At 37.3% G+C, this 26,768-nt stretch overlaps 1 protein-coding gene across 2 annotated transcripts in view; it reads right to left on the reverse strand.

Annotated features, from left to right (window-relative positions):
- The window catches only part of LOC145317494 (glycine receptor subunit beta-type 4-like), an 86,873-nt gene extending 67,284 nt beyond the window's left edge, over positions 1-19,589 (reverse strand). For both annotated transcript variants that reach the window (XM_080158602.1, XM_080158601.1), the window contains exons 1-3: positions 19,313-19,589; positions 1,016-1,099; positions 28-170 (exon numbers count right to left, since the gene is read on the reverse strand). In XM_080158602.1, the coding sequence (XP_080014728.1) occupies positions 28-170; positions 1,016-1,099; positions 19,313-19,393 (308 nt within the window). In that variant the 5' untranslated portion in view covers positions 19,394-19,589. The remainder of the gene's footprint in view (positions 1-27; positions 171-1,015; positions 1,100-19,312) is intronic.
- Between the last annotated feature and the right edge of the window lie 7,179 nt (positions 19,590-26,768).

The following is a 26,768-nucleotide window of genomic DNA, read 5'->3' on the forward strand; positions in this document are numbered from 1 at the left end:
GTGAAAGCTCCTATAAAATGCTCTTACCTCTGAATAAGAAAATCTTTGTTGACATGAATCCTCGGATCCCACCATTGAACATTGAAGTATAGAGAATAGGTGATGGAAAAATCTTGATCATTAATTACTAATATGTCACTTATGTGAATTTCAATCTTGATCAAATTTTCCTAAAAAAATTATTAGCTGCAATTAGTTAGTATTAGCAAAAAAATGTAGAAATCTACACTTGCTAAAAAGAGGCATTCAGATATTATAAGTCAGTGATTTTAAGTGATAGAATAAAGAACGATTACTTTATGTACATCCTCAATTATAATAAGCAAAATAACCTTCTTTGTAGATTAAAGCTTTTGGTTGAAACATTTAAATGTCAACTTAATGAACCAACCAATTAAAATTGAATAAAAGTACCCAAAGTTATAGAGCCAACAATAGGAAAACATAATTGTAAAACTTTAGGTACGAGAGTAATAAACAGTCCAATGTTTCTTCCATCCCAGGTTCAAATTAAATCCCATACTGAACAACGAAGTTTGCAGATATTTTTGTGTAAAAATATAATTTTTAGAAATAATATTGAATTATGTCTCTATTTTCTTTCACTGAATTATTGTACATATTAGTCTGAAAGCGTACATATCCTATAATTTTGAAATATGATAATGATTATTGATATGATAACATCGCATCAATTAGCTTATACCGGCGCTCCGGTGGAGATTCTCATGACACTCAAACGCTAGGACCAACAACCCAGGATAACTATATAAGGGGAGCCAAATGTCTCCTTTTCTGTCCAAAAACCCGGAGTATTAGGTTCAGTAACACCCACCAGACAAACAACTCTTTGATAGCACTCTAACTATTGATGTCGCGCAACTGACATAGTAGCAGTAGGAACCCTATTTAACGTATTTAGTTATAATGCAGTGTTAAGCCGAGATTCGAACCTATCACCTCCCCGACGACGAGCGGATGAGCTACGTGTTGAGCCACGGTCGCATGTTGTTACCTGATCAGGTAGAGGGATGTCCATACTTGAGTAATTACTGGGTAAACATATGAAGGTTTGTACTGTGTCACTACAGGATACAGACTAAAATATACAAGGATCATAACATCCATAGGTTTGTACTGTGTCACTACAGGATACAGACTAAAATATACAAGTATCATCATATCATCTATAGGTTTGTACTGTGTCACTACAGGATACAGACTAAAATATACAAGGATCATCATATCATCCATAGGTTTGTACTGTGTCACTACAGGATACAGACTAAAATATACAAGGATCATAATATCCAAAGGTTTGTACTGTGTCACTACAGGATACAGACTAAAATATACAAGGATCATAACATCCATAGGTTTGTACTGTGTCACTACAGGATACAGACTAAAATATACAAGGATCATAACATCCATAGGTTTGTACTGTGTCACTACAGGATACAGACTAAAATATACAAGTATCATCATATCATCTATAGGTTTGTACTGTGTCACTACAGGATACAGACTAAAATATACAAGGATCATCATATCATCCATAGGTTTGTACTGTGTCACTACAGGATACAGACTAAAATATACAAGGATCATAATATCCAAAGGTTTGTACTGTGTCACTACAGGATACAGACTAAAATATACAAGGATCATAACATCCATAGGTTTGTACTGTGTCACTACAGGATACAGACTAAAATATACAAGGATCATAATATCCAAAGGTTTGTACTGTGTCACTACAGGATACAGACTAAAATATACAAGGATCATAATATCAATAGGTTTGTACTGTGTCACTACAGGATACAGACTAAAATATACAAGGATCATAACATCCATCAAATAAGGAAGCTCTAAAATCACACAGTAGGACAAAAGAACATTAACACTTTAAGAGTGTCAGAACTTAATAAGGTAAATATTGATTTATGTGTTTTGTGCGTTAAATGATGTATTCATCTTACTAGAAAAAATACTTACATTTTTAGGACTTGACCATAAAGATACTTTGCTTATAGTATTGTACATTGTTAACTGGGAATCATTATTTGAAAATAATTAGATAATTATATCATACAAAATCATGTTGTGATAAAGTTAAAACTCTGCATTTTTTAACTACGCGTACGAACTATCTGGTAACGATAATAGAGTTGGTACTAAATCATATCTAAATGTTACAGGAATCAATATGCAAAGTTTGAAATCTATAGAACAATTCTAAAAAGCCCAAATTAACGATAAAAGCTACGGTTAACCAACCCAAATTATAGAAAAGCATTGTTCTAAAAAAATTTACTAATATTTATGAAAAAGGATGATATGTTCATTTGTCATAATTTTTTCAAAGACTTAAATTGGCATACAATAAATGTATTTTAGACAATAACAGATGGGGTTTTACACATAAAATCAATAAATGTATATGAATAACGGAACAACGGTGTTGAACATATTTATGACAGTTATTTATGATATACAGTGTTTTTTTTTATGAGACCTTTTTTGAGAGCAATTTTTCCCCACTTATAGATATCAGAATTTAATGATTAAAGGCTTTTTCTCTTCCTTTTTTTTATAACCATTAATAGAAAAAGCAAAAAAATATTTCAGTTTTAATTTAAAAAGTACAGTAAATTCAAAAATTCAAAACTTAGGTGTCAACATCTAAAATTGATTTTAGCGCATTTTTCTTATGCTCAAATCTTCTACCCTTTGCAAGAATGGAGGGGGTACTTTGGGGGTCCAGTACTTCCTCTCTGGTTGAGATATGGACTTCAAACTTTAAAATGTTCTAGTACATGTCACCAATAGTATCTGTATCAATTTTTAGCTCTATATCTCAACTTTAACGTGTTTTGCAGCCATTCTTGCAAAGGGTAGGAGATTTGATCATAAGAAAAATGCGCTAAAACCATTTTTAGATTTTTGAATTTACTGTACTTTTTAAATAAAAACTGAAATATTTTTTTGCTTTTATATTAATGGTTATAAAAAACGAAGAGAATAAGTCATTAATCAATTAATTCTGATATCTTTAAGTGGGGAAAAAATGTTTTCAAAAAAGTTCTCATAAAAAAAAACACTGCATTAATGGTTTTATAAAAGCTTTAAGATTTTAAAGAAAAAAATATCCAGCAGCAATTCTGAAGCGCTGGAAAGTGTAATGTATGACGTCATAAAAATACGTCTATTAACCATCTCTTTTTTGGGGGTTTTCTTTCCCACTTTTCCTCTCATCCCTCGCTTTTAGACGTGTTTTTATGGCGTAACACATGACAATTTCTAGCGCTTCTGCAATTCTGCCATTAGTAAAGATAGCTACGTCCAGTCTGTTAAAATCAACATTATTTCAATGTTGTAAATTTGTAAATAAAAGAAACTATTTATTAACTAATGTTTTTAAGTTTCACTTTATGCTTAATTTACAGGCATGTTCCAGAGAAAGTAATTTGTGTCTCATGCATAATTTAAACATAAATCATTCATGTCAGGCAGGGAGGGCACAATGGGATTTTTATTACTCAAACCCAAAAGTTTTATAATAATGTTTTCTTATTCGTTGACTTAACAACTTTGGGGACTTTTACTGAATTTTGATTGGTTGGTAAGTTGAGTGTTTAAACTTTTCAACCACAAATTTTAATCTACAGAAGGTGTAATTTTGTGTGTCATCATTGGGGATGTACATCAATTTATTGGCCAGTGTCTTATCCCTTTAGATCCCTGCATTCATGTTCAAGCTCTCAGCTACAAAAACAGGGACTTGTGCAAAAATTAATAAATTACTTTAATTCGATACAACCATGTTGGGGAAAGTAGGCAGGGATCTAAAGGGATAAAACAATGGCCGATAAATAATTGATGTACATCCCAAATGATGATGCAAAAAATTACCCCTTGTGTAGATAATTATTAGTCGTTGAAACGTTTGGACACCCAACTTAATGAACCAACCAACTAAAATTCAATAAAAGTCCCCCACAGTTATTCAGCCAAAAAATAAGCAAACTTTATGATGAAACTTTGGGGACTAATGTAATAAATAGCCCATTGTCCCCTTCCTCCCTGGAAAGAAGAACATGAAGGTCAATTAGGCACTTTCATTTCATTCATAGATAATTTATAAAAGGGATGGGGGCCTATATCGAATCCACTTGCGGGTCATCTATAATACAAAGTAGAATGATGTCTGTCCGTCCGTCTGTCTGTCTGTCCGTCTGTCTGTCCGTCCCTTATGATCTCGGTAACCACTGAACCGATTGGGCTCTACTCTTCAGGGAATATACCTGCTGGTCCTGGGATGGTTTTAAGCTATTTTCTTGGGGGATGGAACACCCCCAACCCCCCCAAAAATGAAAAATATTCCCCATCCCCCCCAAAAAAATGTTTTTTACTTTTTCTTTTTAAATCTAAATAACACAAAAATAGGTTGATTAAACCTCTTGGGGCAAAGCCCCTAGAGGCTAGGGGCGAAGCCGCTAGTAAATGAAAAAAAGATATTTATATAAACATAACAAGGATGACAACATCCATAAGTAGCGAAGCTCAAAAATTATGGATGGATATCCGGAAAAAATAACCATAGAGCAGTTTCATACAAAAATATTAAATATAAAAATCACGAAACCTTGTAAAATTTATAATGTGAAAATTTAGGAATCGATCTAGCACCCCAACCAATAAGCAAATCTCGATAAAACTTGATAAAAAGTATGCAGAATATGAAAGTATTCAATCCCTGAAAATTTCAGCTGTCTATCTTGAATAGGAGTTGAAAATATCATAAAAACTTAAAAATGTATGAATAGATCTAGCACCCCAACCAATTGACAAATTTTAATGAAACTTGGTGAAAATATGAATAATGTTAACATAATTAATCCCTGAAAATATCAGCTCTTTTATAGGAGCCAAGAAAATCACGTTTTCCCCTTTCTGTCCCTGACGGACAGACGGATGGACGGACGGACATTTCGAATTATAGAGTAGTTTCGCTACTAAAAAGAATAAACAATAATAAATTGTGTATAATAACAGTTTTTGATCCTTTAATGATATCCATTCCTAGGACAAAAAAAATATTTTTTTTCAGACAAATTTTCGTTTTAATACTGAAATAATGCTTTTATTTCATACTAGCCTACAGCTCACGTTGTTCGCTGGTCTGTAATGCTATTGAGAACATTAAATATCTGTAGGGAAAAGGTAGAAGGCTGATGCAATTATTATAGTATAAAATCCGGTCAATTAAGAATACGTAGAGGGCCTGATCTTTCAGGGATAAGACAGAAGGCTTTTTTATGTTTGCTGACCTATGCACCTCTACTCTATGAATAAAATTGTCCGTCGATCTATCGTTAAAGCTCTAAAAAAAAAAAATTTCGGCTTTTATCAAAGATAAACTTTTAAATGTTGTGTAAATATTCAAATACCACTAAGCATCATTACTTACTATGTCTGTCTGTTGTGCACCACTTTTGCTTTCATTTGCTTTGCCTTTTATTTTTTTAATTCAAGAGCTTCTATAGTTATGGATGTTGTCATCCTTATTTATCTGCTAAAAGTTTTATTCCTCACCTTCTTCGTTATTCTGTCTATAGTGCTTTGGAATTAATAAAATTAATGCGGGGGAAATGTTTGTTTATTTTCCCTTTTGCTATTTAACATAGAAGATTGAATTTTTTTGAGACCAATGCACTTCTGACCGCCTAACCGTCGATCAATCAGTACTGCATAAACACAACTTTATTTTCTGATATCAAAGACTGCTAATATTTTGTGTGAAGATTTGTATGACCACTGCACTGATCATTGTTCGTCATTCTGTCGGTTATGCTCCTTTTCCTTCTTTTTGCTTTTGTGTTTTTACTTTTACAATTAGGAACGTTGCTACATGTGGATATTATCATCCTTGTTGATGATTTTTAAACTCAGGTATCTTAGGAGATAATGTACTATATTTATTTTACATCCCCCATGATAAAGGTAAGCCTTCTGTTGATTGAAAGTTTGGACACTTCTTGTTAGAAGTGACGAAACACAGATAAAGTTTTTTAGTCAAAGTTGTTACTAAACTTTGGTTTACAGTGTTATTTACAGTCAAATGTTCCCTCCTTCCCTGAGCAAACAAAATTTTGGAATTGAAACTATCCTTCTTACTCTATAATTCACATGGTCCATTAGTCTCTTGGATCGAGACATAATATTTTAATACCTAAAATATTTGTTTTTTCATATGCTATCAAAATTAGATGGCTTAAATTTTTAATTAAGATTATAATGACACATTTGCAAAATTCATTTTCTTTTAGTAGCGAAGATTATCTATAATTCAAAATGTCCTTCCGTTCGTCTGTTGGCTATGATTAGAGGAAAATGTGATTTTCTCATTTGCTATTCAATGGCTGAAAAGTTCTGTAAATATTCCCTACATAGCTTGCCAGTATGGGCCTCAACTATTGTTCAGTTCATTCATCCAGTAAGAGGGAAGGAAATTGGGTAAACGGGTTGTATAATGTTGTTAATGATCTATTTCTTGTTAAGAGCAAAAATTTTTTACAGTTGGGGTTTGTCTGTCCATCCGTACGTCTCTAACATATAGTTCTGATTGTTAATTTAGGCATATTAGAATTGTCCTATTGAATTCAAACTAAACAATAAAATTCTTGAAATTGTTATGTCCTGCAATGAAGTCAAAGTAAAAATCTTAATTTTTTACCATTGCTTTACATAGTTGCCCTATCACCATGACGTTAGTATGTAAAATAAAATATCTTGTCTTTTTGGTAAAATCTCTCTCTTTCTCTCTCTCTGTGTCTCTCTCTCCCCCCGTTCTCTTTCTCGACCCCCCTCTCTCTCTCTCCCTCTCCCCGTTCTCTCTCTCTCTCTCTCTCTCTGTTACACGTAAAGATTTCTACAACTTTAACGTATTAAAATATCTGTGAACTGATTTATTCAGTAATATGTTTTATATAACAATGTAACAATACACGATTTAACGTTTTGCTTCATTTTTATATAATTTTTTAAAGATTAAAACCCTAATATTTTTCATTTCAAATTTTCGTCCTGAAAGGGTTAAAATGATTAGTTTAATATCTGACCGCATTACGGGGAGTGTCGCACGAATCAATTTATTATAAAACTAAGTTTTCTTACGTTTACTATATTATAAACTTAAGTTTTTCTGTTTTATGAATACAAATCAAATACATCAATGTTATTTAAATAGCAACATGAATATAAAAAATACATTTATGATGCAAAAAGTAGAATAATGGGTATTATCGTTCTGGTCAATGAGAATTTAATAGTGATAATTGAAGCACTATGAGTTTTGAGCGATAAATGTTTGGGAGATTCGAGCTCATTTATAGACGTTTACTTCCTATATAGATCTGTCATGGATCTTGATGCAATATAGCAGCCCGTTTTGTACATGTTAAAAATTGGAAGATTTCATTAAATAAAAGATGTCGCAAATATAGGTATTAAATAACTGTTAAATATACCAATTTTTTGTATGACCATGAAAATTTGACATAAGTTATTTATAATACTCAAAGCATATTTGATTAATTGCATAAAAAATATATATGTTGGCTTATAATTGAATAATATATGTATAGAAAAATTTGATATATATTTTATTTTGGATTGATTCATTATTTATTTTCTTCAAACATATCTTTAATAAAAATTAAGACAATTATGAGCATTAGCAGCACAGCAATAACAAGATCTAAATGCCTTGGGGAATAATTTTGATATGTATTGTCAATGAATCACTGTATATGACAATTTATTGTTGGTCAGAAATAATCAGTGTAACTAAAAATGATTGGCATATAGCTAGTATAAATAATTTGTGTCTGTCGGTCTTTTTTTTATAACTGATTCATGTCATATAAGTTTTATCATAGTCTTGGGCATGTTTTAGACTATTTTGGTAAACTTTTACACGTTTTTTTTGTTAAGCCAGTTTAACAACACCTTACTTAAATCCAGGGATCTGAAGGGATAAGACAATGGCCGATAAATTGATATACATCCCCTATGATGATACACAAAATCATCCCTTATAAAGATTAAAATTAGTGGTTGAAACGTTTAAACACTCAACTTTATTGACCAACCAATCAAAATTTACCCAAGTCTCCAAAGTTGTGAAGACAACGAATAAGAAAAGGATATTATAAAACTTTGGGGACTAGTGTAGTAAACAGCCCAATGTCACGTCTCGCCAAGCTTAAATAAAACAGTAAATAAACATTTGTCCATAAAAAAAGGTTTTGGGTAAACAGATTCCACCAAGGGTTGGTATTTTTATTTGTAAAATAACGATTACAATAGCGTACCATAATAAAACAATAAAGAAAAACCTGGAATTCGGTTCAATTTGTAATATTAACATATTGTTACGGGGTTTTGATAGTGGCACCTCTGAAGTAATGCAGGATTTTGCCATTTTTTGTAAAATAAAGTGCACCTATATATGCAATAACTGCATGTAATTTACACAAAATTATTCAACTTTATCACAATATTCTACATCTCAAGTGTCTTTCAACACATTTAAACAAAATTAATACAGAAACTGTTTAGAAACTAAATAACTATATTGCTATTTTTAAATACTAGTGGCTGCGCCCCTAGCATCTTGGGGCTCTGTACGGTAAATTATAATGAAGGGCAATAAATAGCATAAAACCACCCTTGGACCTATTCGAAGCTTGCCTTAAAAGGAGAACTCAATAAGTGCCCTGGTTATCGAAATATAAAGCTACAGACAATAAAACCTTACAATAGTATAACAGTGGTTTAGTGCTTTAACCAATTTTGGATGTCATTTTTTTTTCAGTTCTTCTCTATAACTCACTTTTTAGGTTTGTCTGTCTGTTCCTAGTAGGAATCGTGGCTAACTCTAACGATACCAGAGAATCATGGCAAATTTAGGTGTATCTCATTTACAAAGTGATTTAAAGAGCAGTTGCACAGTTGTCTTGAATTAAGAATATTTTTTTTATAAAAAATCACAAAACCTTTGACATAAAAAAATATATGATTTAATATTTTTATCTTTATAGAATGATTGATAAATCAACGGACCAAGAAGATCTATAAACTGAATGATTATTGGTATACAGTAATTACACACAAAAAATCAGCAGTCATAAATAGCATTCGAGAAAATCACACTTTCCCCATAGCTTTACGAACTGGCTGAAAGAAGGACATATAAAGTGACTCATAGAGTGCCTTCAAAAAAGTTATATTTAATCAAAAGTAATTGAATAATAGATACACGTATAATGAAATACATTTAATCATTACACCTTTTAATAGAGCTGTCCTTTGTCATATTGGTTAATTACAAAGAAGCTTTTGTAATTGAGTTCTTCTTTATAGTGGATAATTGAATTTGTTGATTATTTCCAGGGCTCGGCAGCCGCTACTGTTCTTAGCAAATTTAGCAAACAGTCGTCAGTATTATACTAACTGTCAAATTTTTTTTATAATCGGTGGAATGCATACTGTTCAACAAAATCTATAAAGTCGGCTAAATTTATATATTAATGTTTATTTATTCGCAAGTGTTAGTCGACTAAATTAATTATCAAGTAGGCAGCTTTTAAGCTCTTAAATGTCCCAAAAAAGAAATGAGAACGATATATGAAAGTCTGATAGACTAAGCCTAGATGCAAGAATTTTCATGCATGTCTTTAAAACTTTCTTTTTTTAAGCTGCAGCTTCGAGGCCAAATTTTTTAATCTAGACAAAAGCGCGTCTGCCGAGCCCTATTCATATTTCTTTGTTTGAGTACATATGTGGTATTCGGCAACCGTGAGCCATGCATATGGCACCCCTGACCGGGGTTCGGTGGAGGGTCAATGGCCCTCCCCCGAGTCCTGGGGAAGGGGTCTGACGACCCCCTCCCTATGCCTAGCATTAATGATTGAATCTGTCATGTTTTATTATGGTTAACTGTATTCTTAATTCCCCCCACCCTTTCCAGGGATGGGGGATCATTATTGCCCAAACTGACTATTGTATATGTATTATAATGCTTTTATGTTATGATGATTTATTCCTATCCATGTAGTTATTGTTTGTTGTATATAGCTTTAGTATCCTTTAAACCTTCAATAAAGTGACAACTGAAATAGATGTTGATTATTATCTAGTGAATGCTAGAGAAGCGTAGCTTCTCTATAGTAAGGTGTCCACGTCTGTCACACTGCCGTAATCTAATTGAACTCCGGTGTCTGCCATTTATCCTCGGCGGATACCACAACTTTTGGTGACAGCTGTGTGAGATTACGGCAAACCACAAGTGTAGAGCAGACGCGCATCTGAGGCTAAGGTACTCCCAGCAGTGAAACTGGCAAAACTGACACAAGTAACCTGAATTACCCACCCTGGACAGCAAGTCTAACTCTGCATCCGGCAGTTGTGGAAGCGAGACAGCGAAACCTGACGAAGAACCGCGAGAAGCGCCGACATCTAACGGAGAATTGAGCGCTCAAAGGGCTGAAACAGGCCTGCGGACCGGCTGAAACAAGCCAAATAAGTGTAAACGGCTGAAAATAGGCCAACTTTACTGCAAGAGATAGCAGGATCCGAACCAGTGGCGCTAGCAGGACGGGACATTCCCTGCCGCCATCAGCCGGATTTGGATCAGCGGCGCCAGCGGGACGGGACATTCCCTGCCGCCGACAGGCTGAAACACGCCACATAGCTGCGAGCTGCGAGCCAACATACGAGTGTAGTGCACCAAAACAGAGAAAACTACGTCAACTCCAAGTATCCTGAGAAGCTACAACGCAGCCGCCCATCTAGAAAAACAGATATTATATCACATTTGCAGGGATTACCACCCTGGTGTGATGGCTAAACAATAGATTTATGAGCAAAGATTGGCAAACAAATTGTTGTGTTGTGATAAAACTAAAAATAGAACAGGCTTGGATTTATTGTGTATTGTGATAACAACTAAAAATAGAACAGGGTTGGTAAACAAATCTGTTATGTAATTGTGATAAGGACACAAATAGAAGCTAAATGTAATATAACAAAGCCCCTGATACACAATCTAATCACCTCAAGCCTACAGCACAACAACAATACACCCCTTATTCCAGAGGAAAGGGAGGAGCCCACTCTCCACTGAAGGAAGTACAATCAAGGTGATATAATAGATAAGCCTAGGATTAAGGAGAGAAGGCACCATTACCTCATCACACAGTTATTTCAAACCCACAGCACTCCCCCCTTCCTCACAGGGGGAACGGACGGATTTACCCCCGTCCCCTCACGCGCTTCCCCCCTCCTACCCACACTAACCTAAGTCCGTCGACGGTGTGGAGCTAGTGACCGGGAACACAGAGCGCCATTTACGGACAACGCAACGGAGTGCGGAAATATCATAAAATTCAACGGACAAGCGGACCAATGAGAGAGCGAGTTGAGGGATAAGTGCGCGTTTTACCCGTGTGCGCGGATTTGACGGTGCGTAAGCGCGTTGCAAGGACGGGAGATTTCACACACACACACACACACCGGAGCGGAGCTACTCCATAGCAGATAACAGGGATATTTTTAGAAAAATAAAGGATTCTAAGCTCCCTCCCCCTAGCTATAGTGTGAAAGAGGAAAACCAAATCAGTTCTTGACAGCAGTTCAGACCCTCAACATCTATCTACCCCTACCAGCCTACTCTACCACCTCAGAATCCAACTAGTGATAAACACAGCTAAGCTATATTTTTGTAACTAAACTACCAACCTAGTGATAAAAACAGTGTTGGCTGTTAGGCTAGAAAGCCTCTAGTGACAAACCATTTATTCTATTTACGTTATAACTTTGCGTCCCGCCGTTGAACCGTTGCCCCGATGGAACAGCCGCAAGCGCCAGGAGGTGACCAAGCCCCAGTATGGCTCCAGGATGACCCTCAGCCGGCTCCAGCCGAGTACCGCAAGCTGATGCTGAGTAACCTGCCAGAGTTTAGAGGACCGCCCAAGCAATCCTGGAGTTCACATATCCGCAGACTCGAGATGTCATGGGCGGCTTACCGCGTGCCACCCCATGACTCCCTCAACCGCCGCAACGCCCTTCTACTGTCACTGGTAGGGCAAGCGGCGGAAATGGCGTCCCATCTGTTTGGCGAGGCAGGCCAAGCCTTGACCTACGAACAGGTCAAGGCCGAGTGTGAATTGCTATTTCGTCCTGCTTTTGAATCCCAAACGCTTAAACAAGCGTTTAGGGATTACAAGCAACACTCGACAGAACCTATACAAGCGTACATATCAACTAAGTGTGCCTTGTATAGGGACGCCTACAACCATGAGGATCTCGAGTTGTTGGTGGACGAATTAAATCGTGGAATTCGTAACGCCAATGTAAAACGCATCATGATGGGCCATGAAATTACGAGTGTACCTGAGTACACTCGTAAGGCCATGTTTACCGTCACCATGATTACCAAGCAACTGAAGGAAGGTGTGTGCTTAGTGGACTCGACCGACGGGCTGACTGGATCTGCCTGCATCCAGTTGCCCCAATATGACGAGTCGGAGCCAATGGAGATTGGCGCCTTGGCTCCGGGTCTCCACCAGATGGGGAGGGTCGCTCCAGATGACAAGGTTCCAGGTCGCTGCTTCCGCTGCCAGGGGAGAGGCCACAGAGCTCGAGACTGCCCGACGCCGATGGAAGTTAGTCTAGAGGAGAGACGCACCCAGCCACGCCGTGACCGTTCTGCCAAGTGCGAGCGTTGCCACTACGACGGCCACACGGCGGCCGAGTGCAGAGCTGACTGGGCCCAGGTAGCCAGCCGCAGGCGCACCGCCGACAAGGGTGCCCCTCCAGGGAAGCCCAGCAGAGTGGCCCACATGGAAGGGAGCGCGCCCCCAGCACCACCGCAGCAAGCAGCCGCCCCCAGAGCCGCGGACAGAGCCGACGGGATGCCGCAGTTTGGGACCGTTCCAGCTAGGATCAACATACTGGGCGGCGCGGCTGAACCCAACCGGGTTGGCCTGGGCTTCAGTCTCAACCACCTGGGGCCGGAGCTGGTGCAACCCTACAACATCGCCGAGCCAGAAGTCCTGAGGCCCCAGCCTTTTAGCCTCAACATGATGGAGCCTGCTCGGCCGAGCCTACCCAGCAAGAGTGGAGGGGCGCTACCCAGCGTCACTGAGACGATGTACGGGGAGGCCCTGGCGGCCGCTGAACGAGAGAGGCAGGAGGCGCTAGCCAGCGCATCAACATCGATGTATGGGGCGCCACCTGGCGCCGCCACCTGTGATGACTGGGGGGTGCTATCCAGCGCCCCCCACCTGGTGCCTGGGGCGACACCCGTCGCCGCCACCGAGATACCTGGATCCTGGAACGAGCCAGCCTCCAACCTGGTGCCTGGGGCGACAACCGTCGCCGCCACCGAGAGACCTGGATCCTGGAACGAGCCAGCAGTCCCAGATGAAGGGGTGACACCCGTCACCCCCAGCCAGCCAGCGCCACCAGCCTGCAGGGAGAGCCCAACTACGTGCCATCCAGAGCCCCCTGCCAGCCGAAGGAATCCAACTACCCAGCAACCCCAGTCGAGCCAGGATAAGTTAAATTTGATAAATGTGTTGTATCCAAGCCATTGTAAAACCCCAGCCTTGCCTGTGCCCCCTGCACCAGAGGCTGGGGAGATTGAAATTTGGGAAAATAAGGACTTGCCTGTGCCACATGCACCTGAGTTCCTAGGGCAGGGGAGGGACGTGAGTAAGGGCGAGCCTGTGCCACACGCACTTCAGCCCCATGCCACTGGGCATGCCTTGGACCAGGGTAGGGACCACTTGGGGCTAGGGGAGCCGACACCCAGGCAAGTGCCAGTCGCCTGCCAGTCTGTCATTGGGGAGGGTATCGGGGTGCCCCGGCCGCACAAAGATAACGCTCAATGGAAACTTGTATCTAGCCAGGAGCAGCCCAGCCGTGTCCAGCCCCAAGAAGCAGCCGTGACCCGAGCCGAAGATCCCCAGCCGCGTGTGCGAGGTAGATGGCTGCCTGGAAGCTTCTCTCACTGGTGGATGGTCCTGTGGGGCATCCTGCTGGCAGCCGTGTGGCCTACAACCAGCTACGTCCTGGTGGGATGGGACTGCGCCAACCCCACCCACGTCACAGCCTACAATAAGGAGAAGATGTGTAACACGGAACCCTTACACCAGGAGGTGCCCCTGGGCCATGAAGTACATGTCCTGCAGCAAGTCAAGGTGAGGGAAACAACAGGATACAGTTGCCAGCTCACTGTGTCCCAGTGGACATTCAGGTGTGGGGTATGGGGTCACCTCAAGGTGACCTCGGTCCCCACCCTCATGAGGCCAACCAAGATAGATCCAGAAACGTGCCGAGACCTGGCCAGGAACCGTGTCTACACGCTGCCAGGCAAGACCCAGCCACTGACGTTCCAACTGAACCATCCCCTGTTCTTCACCCTCGACATGGTGGGCGCCCTCGTCAACAGCCCCGAGGGGGTGGGTTGTGAGGGAGAGGACGTCCACTTCGAGGGCCAGCTGTACCGCAATGAATTAGTGCTCCAGGAGCGATGGCTGCTGGTTAAGGAAGAGACCTACGTAGTGGAGGATGGACGGGTGGAGTCCCAATCTGACCACCTGACCTTGGAGTGTCCCCATTCAGAGCTGTCCTGCATCACTGGGGAAGCCACCTACGTGTGGGATCACCTGGGGAGAGATTGCCCCTTGAGGCTGATTCGCAGCCTCCAGCCCAGCCTAGTGATGGATGCGTTCCTGGTTGACCATCAGGCCCAGTTTTTCATCAACATGACCAACCCCACCTCAATAGTGAACTGCGACTTTGAGGCCCATGCCACCAACCACCCAGCATTGTTCGTGGCAGCTGACCCAGCCGCGGCAGCGCTACCCAGAGTATCGGCCAGGGATGTGGATGTTCCCCTGCAGGCCCAGATACATGCAGGGTATATTGGATTTACTCTGGAGACCCGCATGAAAAGCACAGCAGCAGAAGAAGTGGCGGCCAACTGCTGGAAGCTCCAGCAACTAGACCCGGCCCACCCGGTGCGTGTCCAGGGGAGCATGTTCTCGGTGCTGAGGGGAGATGTCCTGCTCCAGCTTACCTGCCAACGCAATAAATATGTTGTCCGTGAACACAAGGAGTGTTGGGACAAAGTGCCAGTAGAGCCCACAGGGTTTGTAGACGCCGTGACACGAGTGTACAGCGGCCACGCCACCAAGATTCCCTGCTCCTCCACCTACCCCCTGACTGTGCACGCGGAGGAAGGCTGGATAGAGTTAACCCCCGCTCCTAAGAAGAGGCCACCCCCGCTGGATACGCCTAGGCAGCTGTTGACAGAACCCTTGGATGACTTCAGTTCAGGGGGTTTGTATTCGCAGGCCGAGTTGAACGACTGGCAGCAGCTGCTGGCGTTCCCAGCATATAAGAGCGCCATGCTGACCGGCCTGTCCTATGGGTCATGCGTTCAGCAAGGCAGCTGTTCGGCCACAGGCGACCATGGGATAGTGTCCTACAACATCGACCGACTGGCGGAGGAAGGAGAGGCCGCCCTGGATGTCTGGGCTGGGTTCAGACAAGCTATTCACGAGTGGGGAGATGGCGCAGCCATATTGTGTCTGCTGTTGTTGATCCTCAAACTGCTGGGGGACTTAACCATCATTTCCCTGGCAGCAGCACAGGGAGGCGTCCGAGCGGCCTTGAATGCGGTATCACAAGTGTTCCTATACCATCCAACTTTGTATAGGAAGGCCCTGGCCAGAGCCAGGCTCACCCATGCCAAGTCCCGGGACTTTTCAGTAGACTGGGATGCCATACCCATCGGCCGGGAAGCAGCCGAGGAAATGGTGTCCATGCAATCCACCGATAGCGGGCATGACCGCCCAGGTAGGCCAGGACCGCCCTCTGGCCGACCCCGCGGCCCCACGGGAGGGCAGGCCGCCGCCCAGACGGTCAACTTGGCAGCCAGTGCCCCAGCCGCGGCCAACAACAACCAGCATGCCCCACTGCTGACTGTCCCAGCAGCAACTGTGCCACCTGCCAACCTGACACCTGCCGGCGTTGAACAACGTGTCCAACCAAAGCCAGCCTCTGCCTTCTACCCCACGTTGGGAGCCCACCAACCCTGAGAAACACTCACCACTAGGATTCCATTGAATCATTATCGCTTGTATATATCTATTAGCCCTAAGGAAGCGGGCCGAAGGCCTCAACCACTGTCGGAAGTCTGGTAGGGAATCCTCTCCCAGCCTTCCGAGGGGAGAGTTGTGGTATTCGGCAACCGTGAGCCATGCATATGGCACCCCTGACCGGGGTTCGGTGGAGGGTCAATGGCCCTCCCCCGAGTCCTGGGGAAGGGGTCTGACGACCCCCTCCCTATGCCTAGCATTAATGATTGAATCTGTCATGTTTTATTATGGTTAACTGTATTCTTAATTCCCCCCACCCTTTCCAGGGATGGGGGATCATTATTGCCCAAACTGACTATTGTATATGTATTATAATGCTTTTATGTTATGATGATTTATTCCTATCCATGTAGTTATTGTTTGTTGTATATAGCTTTAGTATCCTTTAAACCTTCAATAAAGTGACAACTGAAATAGATGTTGATTATTATCTAGTGAATGCTAGAGAAGCGTAGCTTCTCTATAGTAAGGTGTCCACGTCTGTCACACTGCCGTAATCTAATTGAACTCCAGTGTCTGCCATTTATCCTCGGCGGATACCACACATAGTCACAAAAATATACAATTAATCCAAATTGAAGATATAGTATCTTTTTGTTTAGTACACAGCTAGCTTAAGCCAGGTACAGGTTTACCTGAGCACGCCAAAGAAACTGACTAGCAGGGGTGTTCTAGGAAGGTATTGTGAGTTCATAACCACTCTTACTTAAATCGTAGCTGTAGCTTCCCTACTATGATTTTTTTCAAAATACATTTTCTTGGCTGCTGGGTTTCAATTTTTCTTTCATGAAATGAATTGTTTGTTTCAGTGAGCTAGTTTACAAAGTTTAAAGAGCAAATCTATCTGTTAACTGGATATCTCAGTCATATAATCCAATCCATCAATGAAAAATGATATAAGAATTCATATTCTTTTACTAATTATAAAATTTTAAAGTAGATACTTTCAAGGTTATATAATTTACATTTAGGCTAATAAACCATCCTCATTTTTAATTTAATTGATGAAAGCAATGATAAAAGCCTGGTGAATATGTATCAGATTGTCCCAGAATATTTCTGAGACAATTCTGAAACACCTAGTATATTTTTCAATTCTCTACTGCAAATTATATCTTTGAAGTCAAAGATAAATAAGATTATTTTAAACTTAATCATCTAAACTATAATATGTCTGAAACAAGTAAACTGAAATAATCATAACACAACAAGAACAAACTTCTTAGTAGAAATTATATTTTGATTTATTCAAGCCTTCTCAATTTTGATCATTTGAGAGTTACTGACTGGTAATATCAGTACATGTTTAACAATAGATCAGATAATTGACTCAAATTACATTAAAAATTGATACCAGAACCAATTTCTTGTTGGTTGAACAAATTATTAAACAAGGTCTCTTCTTTTTTAAAATCTGATAAACTAATTCAGATGATCTATACAGACCTGCATTGTTCTATCTTTGGAATCTTGCAGTCAAACAAATATTACAATTGCATTTCTGCTCCGTTTTATCATCTGAACAGGTAATTCTTTGCAGAATAAGATCTTTATTATTAGGCTAGCAAGTAATTCAGTTAAATTACCAGTATTTTTTGGCAGTACTTAAGATATTTCAACAAGTACTGCATTTGCCAGTTGGAAACACAGGGTTGTTAATGTTATAGTTCACATTCACTACATATACAGAAGCTCCCAAATGATTAGAATTGAGAAGGCTTGAATAAAGCAAAATATAATTTCTACTAAGAAGTTTGTTCTTGTTGTGTAGTATAGCTCTAACCGCGCGTTTTTTGAGAAATAAACATACCATGTAAACTATTTCAGTATCACCTACTCTCATTATTTTTTTTGCCACAATGGACACAGACCATGCCATATTTGCCTGTTAGTGTAAGGATTTTTTCAGTTTACTTGTTTCATATTATAGTTTAGATGATAAGTTTAAAATAATCTCATCTATCTTTGAAGATATAATTTGCAGGCTTGAATAAATCAAAATATAATTTCTACTAAGAAGTTTGTTCTTGTTGTGTTATGATTATTTCAGTTTACTTGTTTCAGACATATTATAGTTTAGATGATTAAGTTTAAAATAATCTTATTTATCTTTGACTTCAAAGATATGATTTGCAGTAGAGAAATTAAAAATATACTAGGTGTTTCAGAATTGTCTCAGAAATATTCTGGGACAATCAATACAGATTCACCAGGCTTTTATCATTGCTTTCATCAATTAAATTAAAGATAAGGATGGTTTATTAGCCTAAATGTAGATTATATAAACTTGAAAGTATCTACTTTAAAATTTATAATTAGTAAAAGAATATGAATTTTTTTTATTATCTTTCATTGATAGATTGGATTATATGACTAAAATATCCAGTTAACAGATAGATTTGCTCTTTAAACTTTGTAAACTAGCTCACTGAAACAAACAATTCATTTCATGAAAGAAAAATTGAAACCCAGCAGCCAAGAAAATGTATTTTGAAAAAAATCATAGTAGGGAAGCTACAGCTACGATTTAAGTAAGAGTGGTTATGAACTCACAATACCTTCCTAGAACACCCCTGCTAGTCAGTTTCTTTGGCGTGCTCAGGTAAACCTGTACCTGGCTTAAGCTAGCTGTGAGTAGATATGAGAAAGATTCACTTTGGTTAAAAGAATCTTTTAATAACAAGGATGACAACATCCATAAAAGCAAAGCTCTTAAAAGTTATTAACATACGAACATTAAACACAAGTATAAAGAAAATTATAAGTAAATTTGTTGCAAGACTGCTTAAATACAGGATACTTTTTGGGTACATACATACATTTTAGAAATGCTTCGCTTATAACATTGTGCCTTGTTGGAACAGGAATCATTAATTCAGATGAACAGGATAAATTACATATCACATAAAAAATTGTTGTCAAAAATGTTAAAATCAACATGTTTTGAATGGACGTACGGACTTTCTAGTAACGATTATAGAGTTTCTACGCTTTCTAAATTGTGCCTAACTGTTATAGGAATCATCATGCAAAGTTTGAAATCGATAGGACAATTCCAACATGTCTAAACTAACCTGTGAAGTGTTGCGTATGAGGGAAGAGAAAACAATAAGATGCGCCAAGCACACAACTCTTCCCACCTTAGCAGACAACATTTTAAGCCAAAATAATCACCACTATTCTTTCTTTTTCTAATTAAGTTTCTTGGTTCTCATTTCCTGGGTGTAATATGGAGCGCCCACACACACACTCACTCACACACAATCTACATTTTTATGTGAGTAAATGCAGGTTAAGTCTGTGTGCAGTGGAGTAGGTGGTGGCAGGCATGGGACACCTTAGGTTAGATTATTATCTGAAATTAAATCAGATGGTTAATACAGAAAAGTAAGGATTACATTCATCAGAAATATACTGATTCTGTTCATTTTTAATACGCAACCGTGGCTCAACATGTAGAGCATCCTCTCGTCATCGGGGAGTAGAATCTCGGCCCGTCACCGCGTCATTACTAAAGACGTTAAAAATAGTTCCTACTGCTGCTATGTCAGGTGCGCGACAAAAATAGTAAAAGTAGGGGGAATGCCTTAGTCCATAAACAGACACAAATCATGTACAGCTGGGAGTTCTCACACAAAGGTCATGCAATCAAAGGGTTGGTGTCTGCTCTTATATCCTTAGGTATTAGAGTATCTTATCCCTATAGCGGATGATGCTCTGGATTCTTTAGATGAACACATAAAAATCAAAGGAGAATCTCGGAGGTAAAGTGATATTTTTCATGTAAAATTTTTATTTCAATACAAATAGTTTGTGTGGCAAATGCTTTGCTAATATCATAACCTCGTAAAATTCATTCGACAACTCGATGCTAACAAAACTATTTTTAATCTTATAATGTTTCATTTTAATATCCACAGAAAGAAAGCTATCTATAATACGATTTGAAAAATAACTATCATTATATTGTAATTCTGAAATTTTTAGTTTAATACAAATTCCCGTTTTTCCTGGCATATACTTTACATAAAGTTAAAGTTATATTACAAGGAGACCTTTTACATTACACTACATAGACTTCTTTAATCTACTCAAGTAACACTGAATTTAACTTTTAGTAACCATTTTGGATTTTTTTTTAAATATTTTTTTTATAATAGATGATAGTTTTAGGTCCGCTTTACTTTAGTTTTAAAACCAAAAAAAGCTTTAAAACATTTTTTAGAAAAATTTCTACAAAATTTAATGACCGTCATAGCTTTACCGACAAACTGACAGACAAGTAAATTGTATACAGGAAGCTAAATATTATAAAAAATCCTCACAAAAAAATTCAGTAATCTAATTTGAATAGTAGTCGAGAAAATCACATTTTCCCCTAAACTGACAGACGGACAAACGAAGTAAGGTAAATCTATATATAAAAAGGAAAGAAAATTCCATTAAAACTATATCAAGAGTCATAGGAACAAAAGTTTGCATTCAAAATCACATAAGTTTCTTTTTTTTTCTTTAGACCACTTGAAAAGAAAGCTTTGTATTGGTCTTTATATTTTTATGTTCTAAAATTTTCATCTTTGTTATAAGGACAGGTTTTAGGCTATATTAGTTGGATAATCCCTTCTGTTAGAGACTCTTTTCTCTGAGTAAGATATAGCAATGAAAACATGAAAGAAAGAGCACGCAAAGCTACCCTGACTTGAAAAGTATAATAATGATTGGTTATCCTGGGTTAAAAGCAGGTATAATATCCATAGGCTTACCTACTCAGACAGGGCGCGGCTTAAATACTCAAATAAGAAAATCAAATCATCCAAATGATCAATTTCCTTGCATAATTTGAAGAAAAATAAAGATTTTTTAGGTACTTTTTTTGTCTAAATAATACAAATTTAAAAATTATTTATGCTTAAGATATGGAATTTAAGATTTGAGTTATTTAATACCAGGGCTCTTTTTTTAGGTACTTTTTTGTCTAAATAATACAAATTCAAAAATTCTTTATGTTTAAGCTATGGAATATAAGATTTGAGTTATTTAATACCAGGGCTCTTTTTTTAGGTACTTTTTTGTCTAAATAATACAAATTCAAAAATTCTTTATGTTTAAGCTATGGAATATAAGATTTAAGTTATTTTATACCAGGGCTTTTTTTTAAATATTATTAAGCAATTGAATTACTACAATTTTTTTAGGAATCCTTAATCAAATTTAATAACAGAATATATTATCCAGTTCTCAAGATTAATAATCCTCGTTATAGCTTCTTATAGGTCCAGGGATGGTTTTAAACTATTTTTTTTAGGTGGAGGGATATCTTCACCCCCCCAATAAAAGATGACAACCCCCCGCTCTCCAAGAAATTTTTTTACCTTTTTCTTTTTAAAACTCAAATTGAAAAAGGAGTGGAGACCCCTGCCCCACCTCAGGAACCCCTAGCGCCTTCCAGGGGGCGTAGCTGCTATAGGTATTATAAAAAGAGGTCATTAATAATTTTTATAATCAAGCTACAATAATGCCAACTACGGAACATACTTTTTAAGAACCCAACTCAAGAAAAATGAACATCCAACTACTCTAGTACATCAGATACTGTTGGTTTTATATGCTTTCATTAGTTATTTTTAAAGCTTGGATACGGACAAAGTCCATTATCTCCCAGGGATCTATAGGGATAAGACAATGTTCGATAAATTGATGTTACAAAAACTTACCCCTTCTTTAGGTTACGATTATTGGTTAAAATGTTTGGACATTTAACTTAATGAACCAACCAATCAAAATTCATTGAAATTGTGACGCCAACGAATACAAAAAAATTATTGTAAAACTTTTGGACTAGCGTAATAAAGAGTCCTTTGTCCCCTCCCTCCCTGATTATCTGCGCCCAGATATGATGCGGGTATCCATCTTATAACAATCATGATAACATCAACATGTAGCGAAGCTTAAAATAAAAAAAACAAAGCACGTACATACAATCCTTGGAAGAAAGTAACATGATCTCTTTCTGTCTGTCTGTGTGTACAGAATGATATTGCTAACCACTGAACCTATATGGTTCACCTTTAAAGTGGAGCTTCCCATAGGTCTTGGAACCGATTATAACTATTTTAGGGTGGGGTACCACCAACTGCCAATTTAAATCGCCCCTATGAAAAAATGAACTCCATAAAAAAATAATTTTTCTTAACTAGAATTGAAAATGAAAATGGGAGGGTTGACTTCCAGCCCATCCCCGCAACTAACGAAATTTAATTTTACCAATATCATCTTCCAAGTCACATGTAATGTAATAGATATTATGCTTATTTGTCATAAGAATCTTTACACTTCACATGATATTTTTAATAGCAACCTAGAAAATTGCATTTCCTAAAAAACGTTTCTTATATAGCCAGTCATTTTGAATTATAGAGCAGCTTTGCTACTCAAAAGGTTAAGTGTATTTTTGGTTTATAGGTCTATATCAAATGTACTTTATTTACATACATTAAATACGTATACCAAAACAATTTTTCCATAAGTAGTGCGGACATATTAAGCAAACAGTATTTTAGAAAGCGAATAAATGAGTTTGTTATTTTAGGTTTTCCGCTTTTTAACTAGAAGATAATCTTTATAGTGCCTTTAAAAATGACGTAATTCAATACAAATTACCAATGATAGGCCAATACACAGACTAAATTGCCAATGGCAGGCCAGTATACACTTTAATTAAATGGTAGGCCAGTATGTCGTCAGTTATTTAGGCACTATAAAAAGCTTCCTCAAGAGCCAATTATTGGTGGTAATTAAATACTATTTACTTTAAAAGTTGGACATACAGACGGCAATGTCTTATTTTTTAGTAGCTACGATACTGTGTATACCTAATACTTTACAACTTAAGGATGTCAATTTCCCTAAGCAGAGAAGCAGAACAAAAACCATGGATTTACAACTGTTTTGGAATGACAAATGTATTATAGCGCAATTGTTCAGTGTTCATAAAAAAAAGAGGGGAAGAACAAGAACGGAAAGAAGAACATAAGAATATAGAATTATAGAGTAGCTTTGCTACTAATAAGTACTCAAAATATTTTTTTTTAAATTGATACAACTATCAGTAATATCAGTGTAATAACTAGTAGTGACTAGGCTACCTTAAATTTTATACTCTTTCCTTCTGAGAGGCAGAAGTCATTTTTTCAAATAAACAATGCTATTGATAACATGTGCTAGATCTCAAAAATAAATGCTTTTAACTTATTTTTAAGTAAGGATGACAACATCCATAAAAGCTAAGAACTAAAATCAAAATTAAAGGAAAATTGCTAAAATACAGGATTCTGTTTAAGGACATACTTACTCTTAAAGATGCTTTGCTTAAAATATGTACCTAATTCTCTTAAGAATCAATGTTCCGAAATTCAAATAAATAGGATGATTATATCATAAATAAAATCATCATGTTGCAAATAGACGTTAAGTACGTACGTAATACCTTAATTATAGAAAAACGCTTTTAAAAAAGCAGCAGAATTTTATGTTGATTTTCCCTGTAGATTAACTACATTATTACAAAGTCTAATATTAAAGACACGCCTATTATTTTCCTTTCCTTATGTACGCATGCATTTTTTTTGTCATGAAATAAATTTGAAAGTACAATAACATTGGCGCAGCAAGAATATTTATTACTATAAGTGTTGCTAGCGCCTGCACTCTTAGCATTCAGGAGCTCTGTCTTCAAAGGAGTAAGGAAAATAGCCTAAAATCAAACTTAGGTATGAAAATGAAATAACCTAAACCCATCCAGGGGCCTATAAGAAGTTTCTATTAAAATAGAGAACCCAAATCGGCTCAGTAGTTATCAAAATATTTTTATATTTGCGGAAACTTTTATTTAATGAAATCTCCCAATTTTTAATATGTACGAAACGGCCTGCTTTATTGCATCAAGATCCATGACAGATGTATATAGGAAATAAATGTCTATTTATGAGCTTTTCTAAGTTTTCTAAATATTAAGTGTTTAAAACCCATACTGCTCCAATACTCCATAATAAACTCTTATTGACCAGAACGATATGACCTATTATTTTACTGCATGAAGAATAAATTCTTTTTTTATTTCATGTTGCTATTTGAATTATATTAAAGTATTAAATTTATATTCATAAAACAAAAAATTTAAATTTATAATATAGTAAATAACAGAAAACTTAGTTTTAAAATAATTTGATACTAGCAATACGTGCGTAATGTGGTCAGATATTGAACTAAAATTTAACAGTTAACTAAACATTTTAACCCTTTCAGAACGATAATTAATTTTTAAAAATATTAGGATCCTAAAATATTTTAAAGAAAGAGAGGCAAATTTATAAATACTTTAAACAGGGATAGGACAATGGAAGAAAAAGATTAATATTAAATCTAGCTAATAGAGTGATAATTTTAGAACGCCACCTCTAGTTACTCTATATAAAAAAAGACTAGTTGCCTCGCTACTTTTCTCTAGGGTAGGGCAATAGGGTCAGGAAAAAAGCTTAAAACCGCCATAGGACAAATATAAAACTTCTCTGAAAAGTATAATCCGTTCGAACCACTAATTTTCGAAATATCTTACTCCATGCAGAATACAAAAATATACTGATTGCAATTTCAAATACATGAAAGCCCAAGTTATAAATAAATGACAAATATACACTATCAATTATAAGCAAAGATCTATACATAATAATCTATGGTTATGGGCGCTACATACAGAGAACAAACAATGATGAGAACATTCATAAGTACCGAAGTTCAAAAATTATGAATGGATATCATGAAAAAAATACTATAAAGCAGTGTCAAACAATAAACATTAATCTTGGTAAAGCATCAAACCTTTAAAATCACGCAACCTTATAATCATGAAAACTTAAAAATCTAGGAATCGATCTAGCACCAAAATTAATAGACAAATCTTAATAGAAATATAATAGAACATGAGCATATTCAATCCCTGATAATTTCCAAATCCCATGAAGCCTGTGCCGACTTTTAATTGGGTCTTTGAAAATCAACCAATAGCGTCGGGAATATTGACACTGCCAAGTAGCTACAAAAGAGCAGAAATTAATTTGCTAGCAGACGAAAAAGGTCCCCAAGAGGGCGATTCATGTAGTTGTCTGGTTATACATCTATATTTATAGATTTATTTTACCAGTAATATGTCCATATTTTACACATCTTTAAAAAGTGATACTGAAATAGTTATTTCTCACATCGTATTATAAACGTCTTTCCGCGGATATAGAATGTACAATTATAAGATTAAAACTAGTTTTTTTCGCCCAGAGGTGCCGAAATCACCGGCTAAAAAAACTGGTTTTAATCTTATGATTGTACATTTTTATATTCGTAGAAAGCTTGATATAATACGATGCTAGACATAGTTTTTTCGTATGGATGAGAACCGGTTCCTATCCACCGGATTCGAATGAATACGAGAAAATGCTTTCAGGCGGTTTCCTTAAGGTGTCTTGCGAGCACAGACCCTCCCCCATATTTGCTATTTCACAAACTAAACTTAATTTACGTTTTTTGTTGTAGTTTCAATTTTTAATAAGTTTTTTCGGGTATAGTCCCTTTTTGTATTTTCACAGTAGCTTTTGATTGGGTTGGGTTATGTTATATTAGGTTAGGTGATTGCCCCTCAGGGTTAGGCAATTGGCCCCGCAGGGTTAGACCGCCGCGAATCGGCTAGAAATAGAAGAAAATCTACTGTGAAAATACGACGAAACGCTCTTTAAGATGCGTTGTCACGGAGGGACTATACCCGGTTTTTTTTATAAAATGGTAAAAAATATTGTGCAATGGATAGGCGCATACATAAACCTCAAAAATAAGAAAAAATGGGTCCTATCAAAAAACTTTTGATGATCATTTACTTTTAAATTGTGGCCTTAAAAGCAATTTTACATAAATGCAGCTAAATTTTTGCAATGAAAAATTAACATGTAGTTTATAAAATTGCTTATTAAATATTCCTTTCAACTTATTAGTCTGTATATGTTAGTATCGAGTTTTACAGGAAAAATATACAAATATTTTATTTTTGAAAAAAAAAGCTTTTCTATAATTAGGGTCGGTTCTTTCGTCCGTACGTCCGAGACGGATAGCTTTTTTTTGTTAATTTAGACATATTAGAATTATCCTATCGATTTTAATCTTTGCATGGTATTCCTGTAGTAGTTAGGTACGATTTAGAAGGCGCATAATCATTACCAGAATGTCCGTACGTCCATTTTAAACATGTTGATTTTTTACTTTTTTAACAACATATTTTTATGTGATTTAATCATTCGATTGTTCTAATTTTTGGTATATTGATTCCTGGGACAACAAAGTACAACATCGTAAGCATAGCAACTCTATAATCAAGTCCTAAAAATGGAAGTTACTCACAATTTTGGTTTGACTCTTATTCATTTATATTCTGATTATTCAGTTCTGATACTATACAAGTATTAATGTCTGTTTGTCCTACCGTTTCAG

This window comes from Acartia tonsa, chromosome 4, assembly GCF_053477335.1.
Source record: "Acartia tonsa isolate MP-2025a chromosome 4, ASM5347733v1, whole genome shotgun sequence".
In the NCBI taxonomy this organism is placed as follows: Eukaryota; Metazoa; Arthropoda; class Copepoda; order Calanoida; family Acartiidae; genus Acartia; species Acartia tonsa.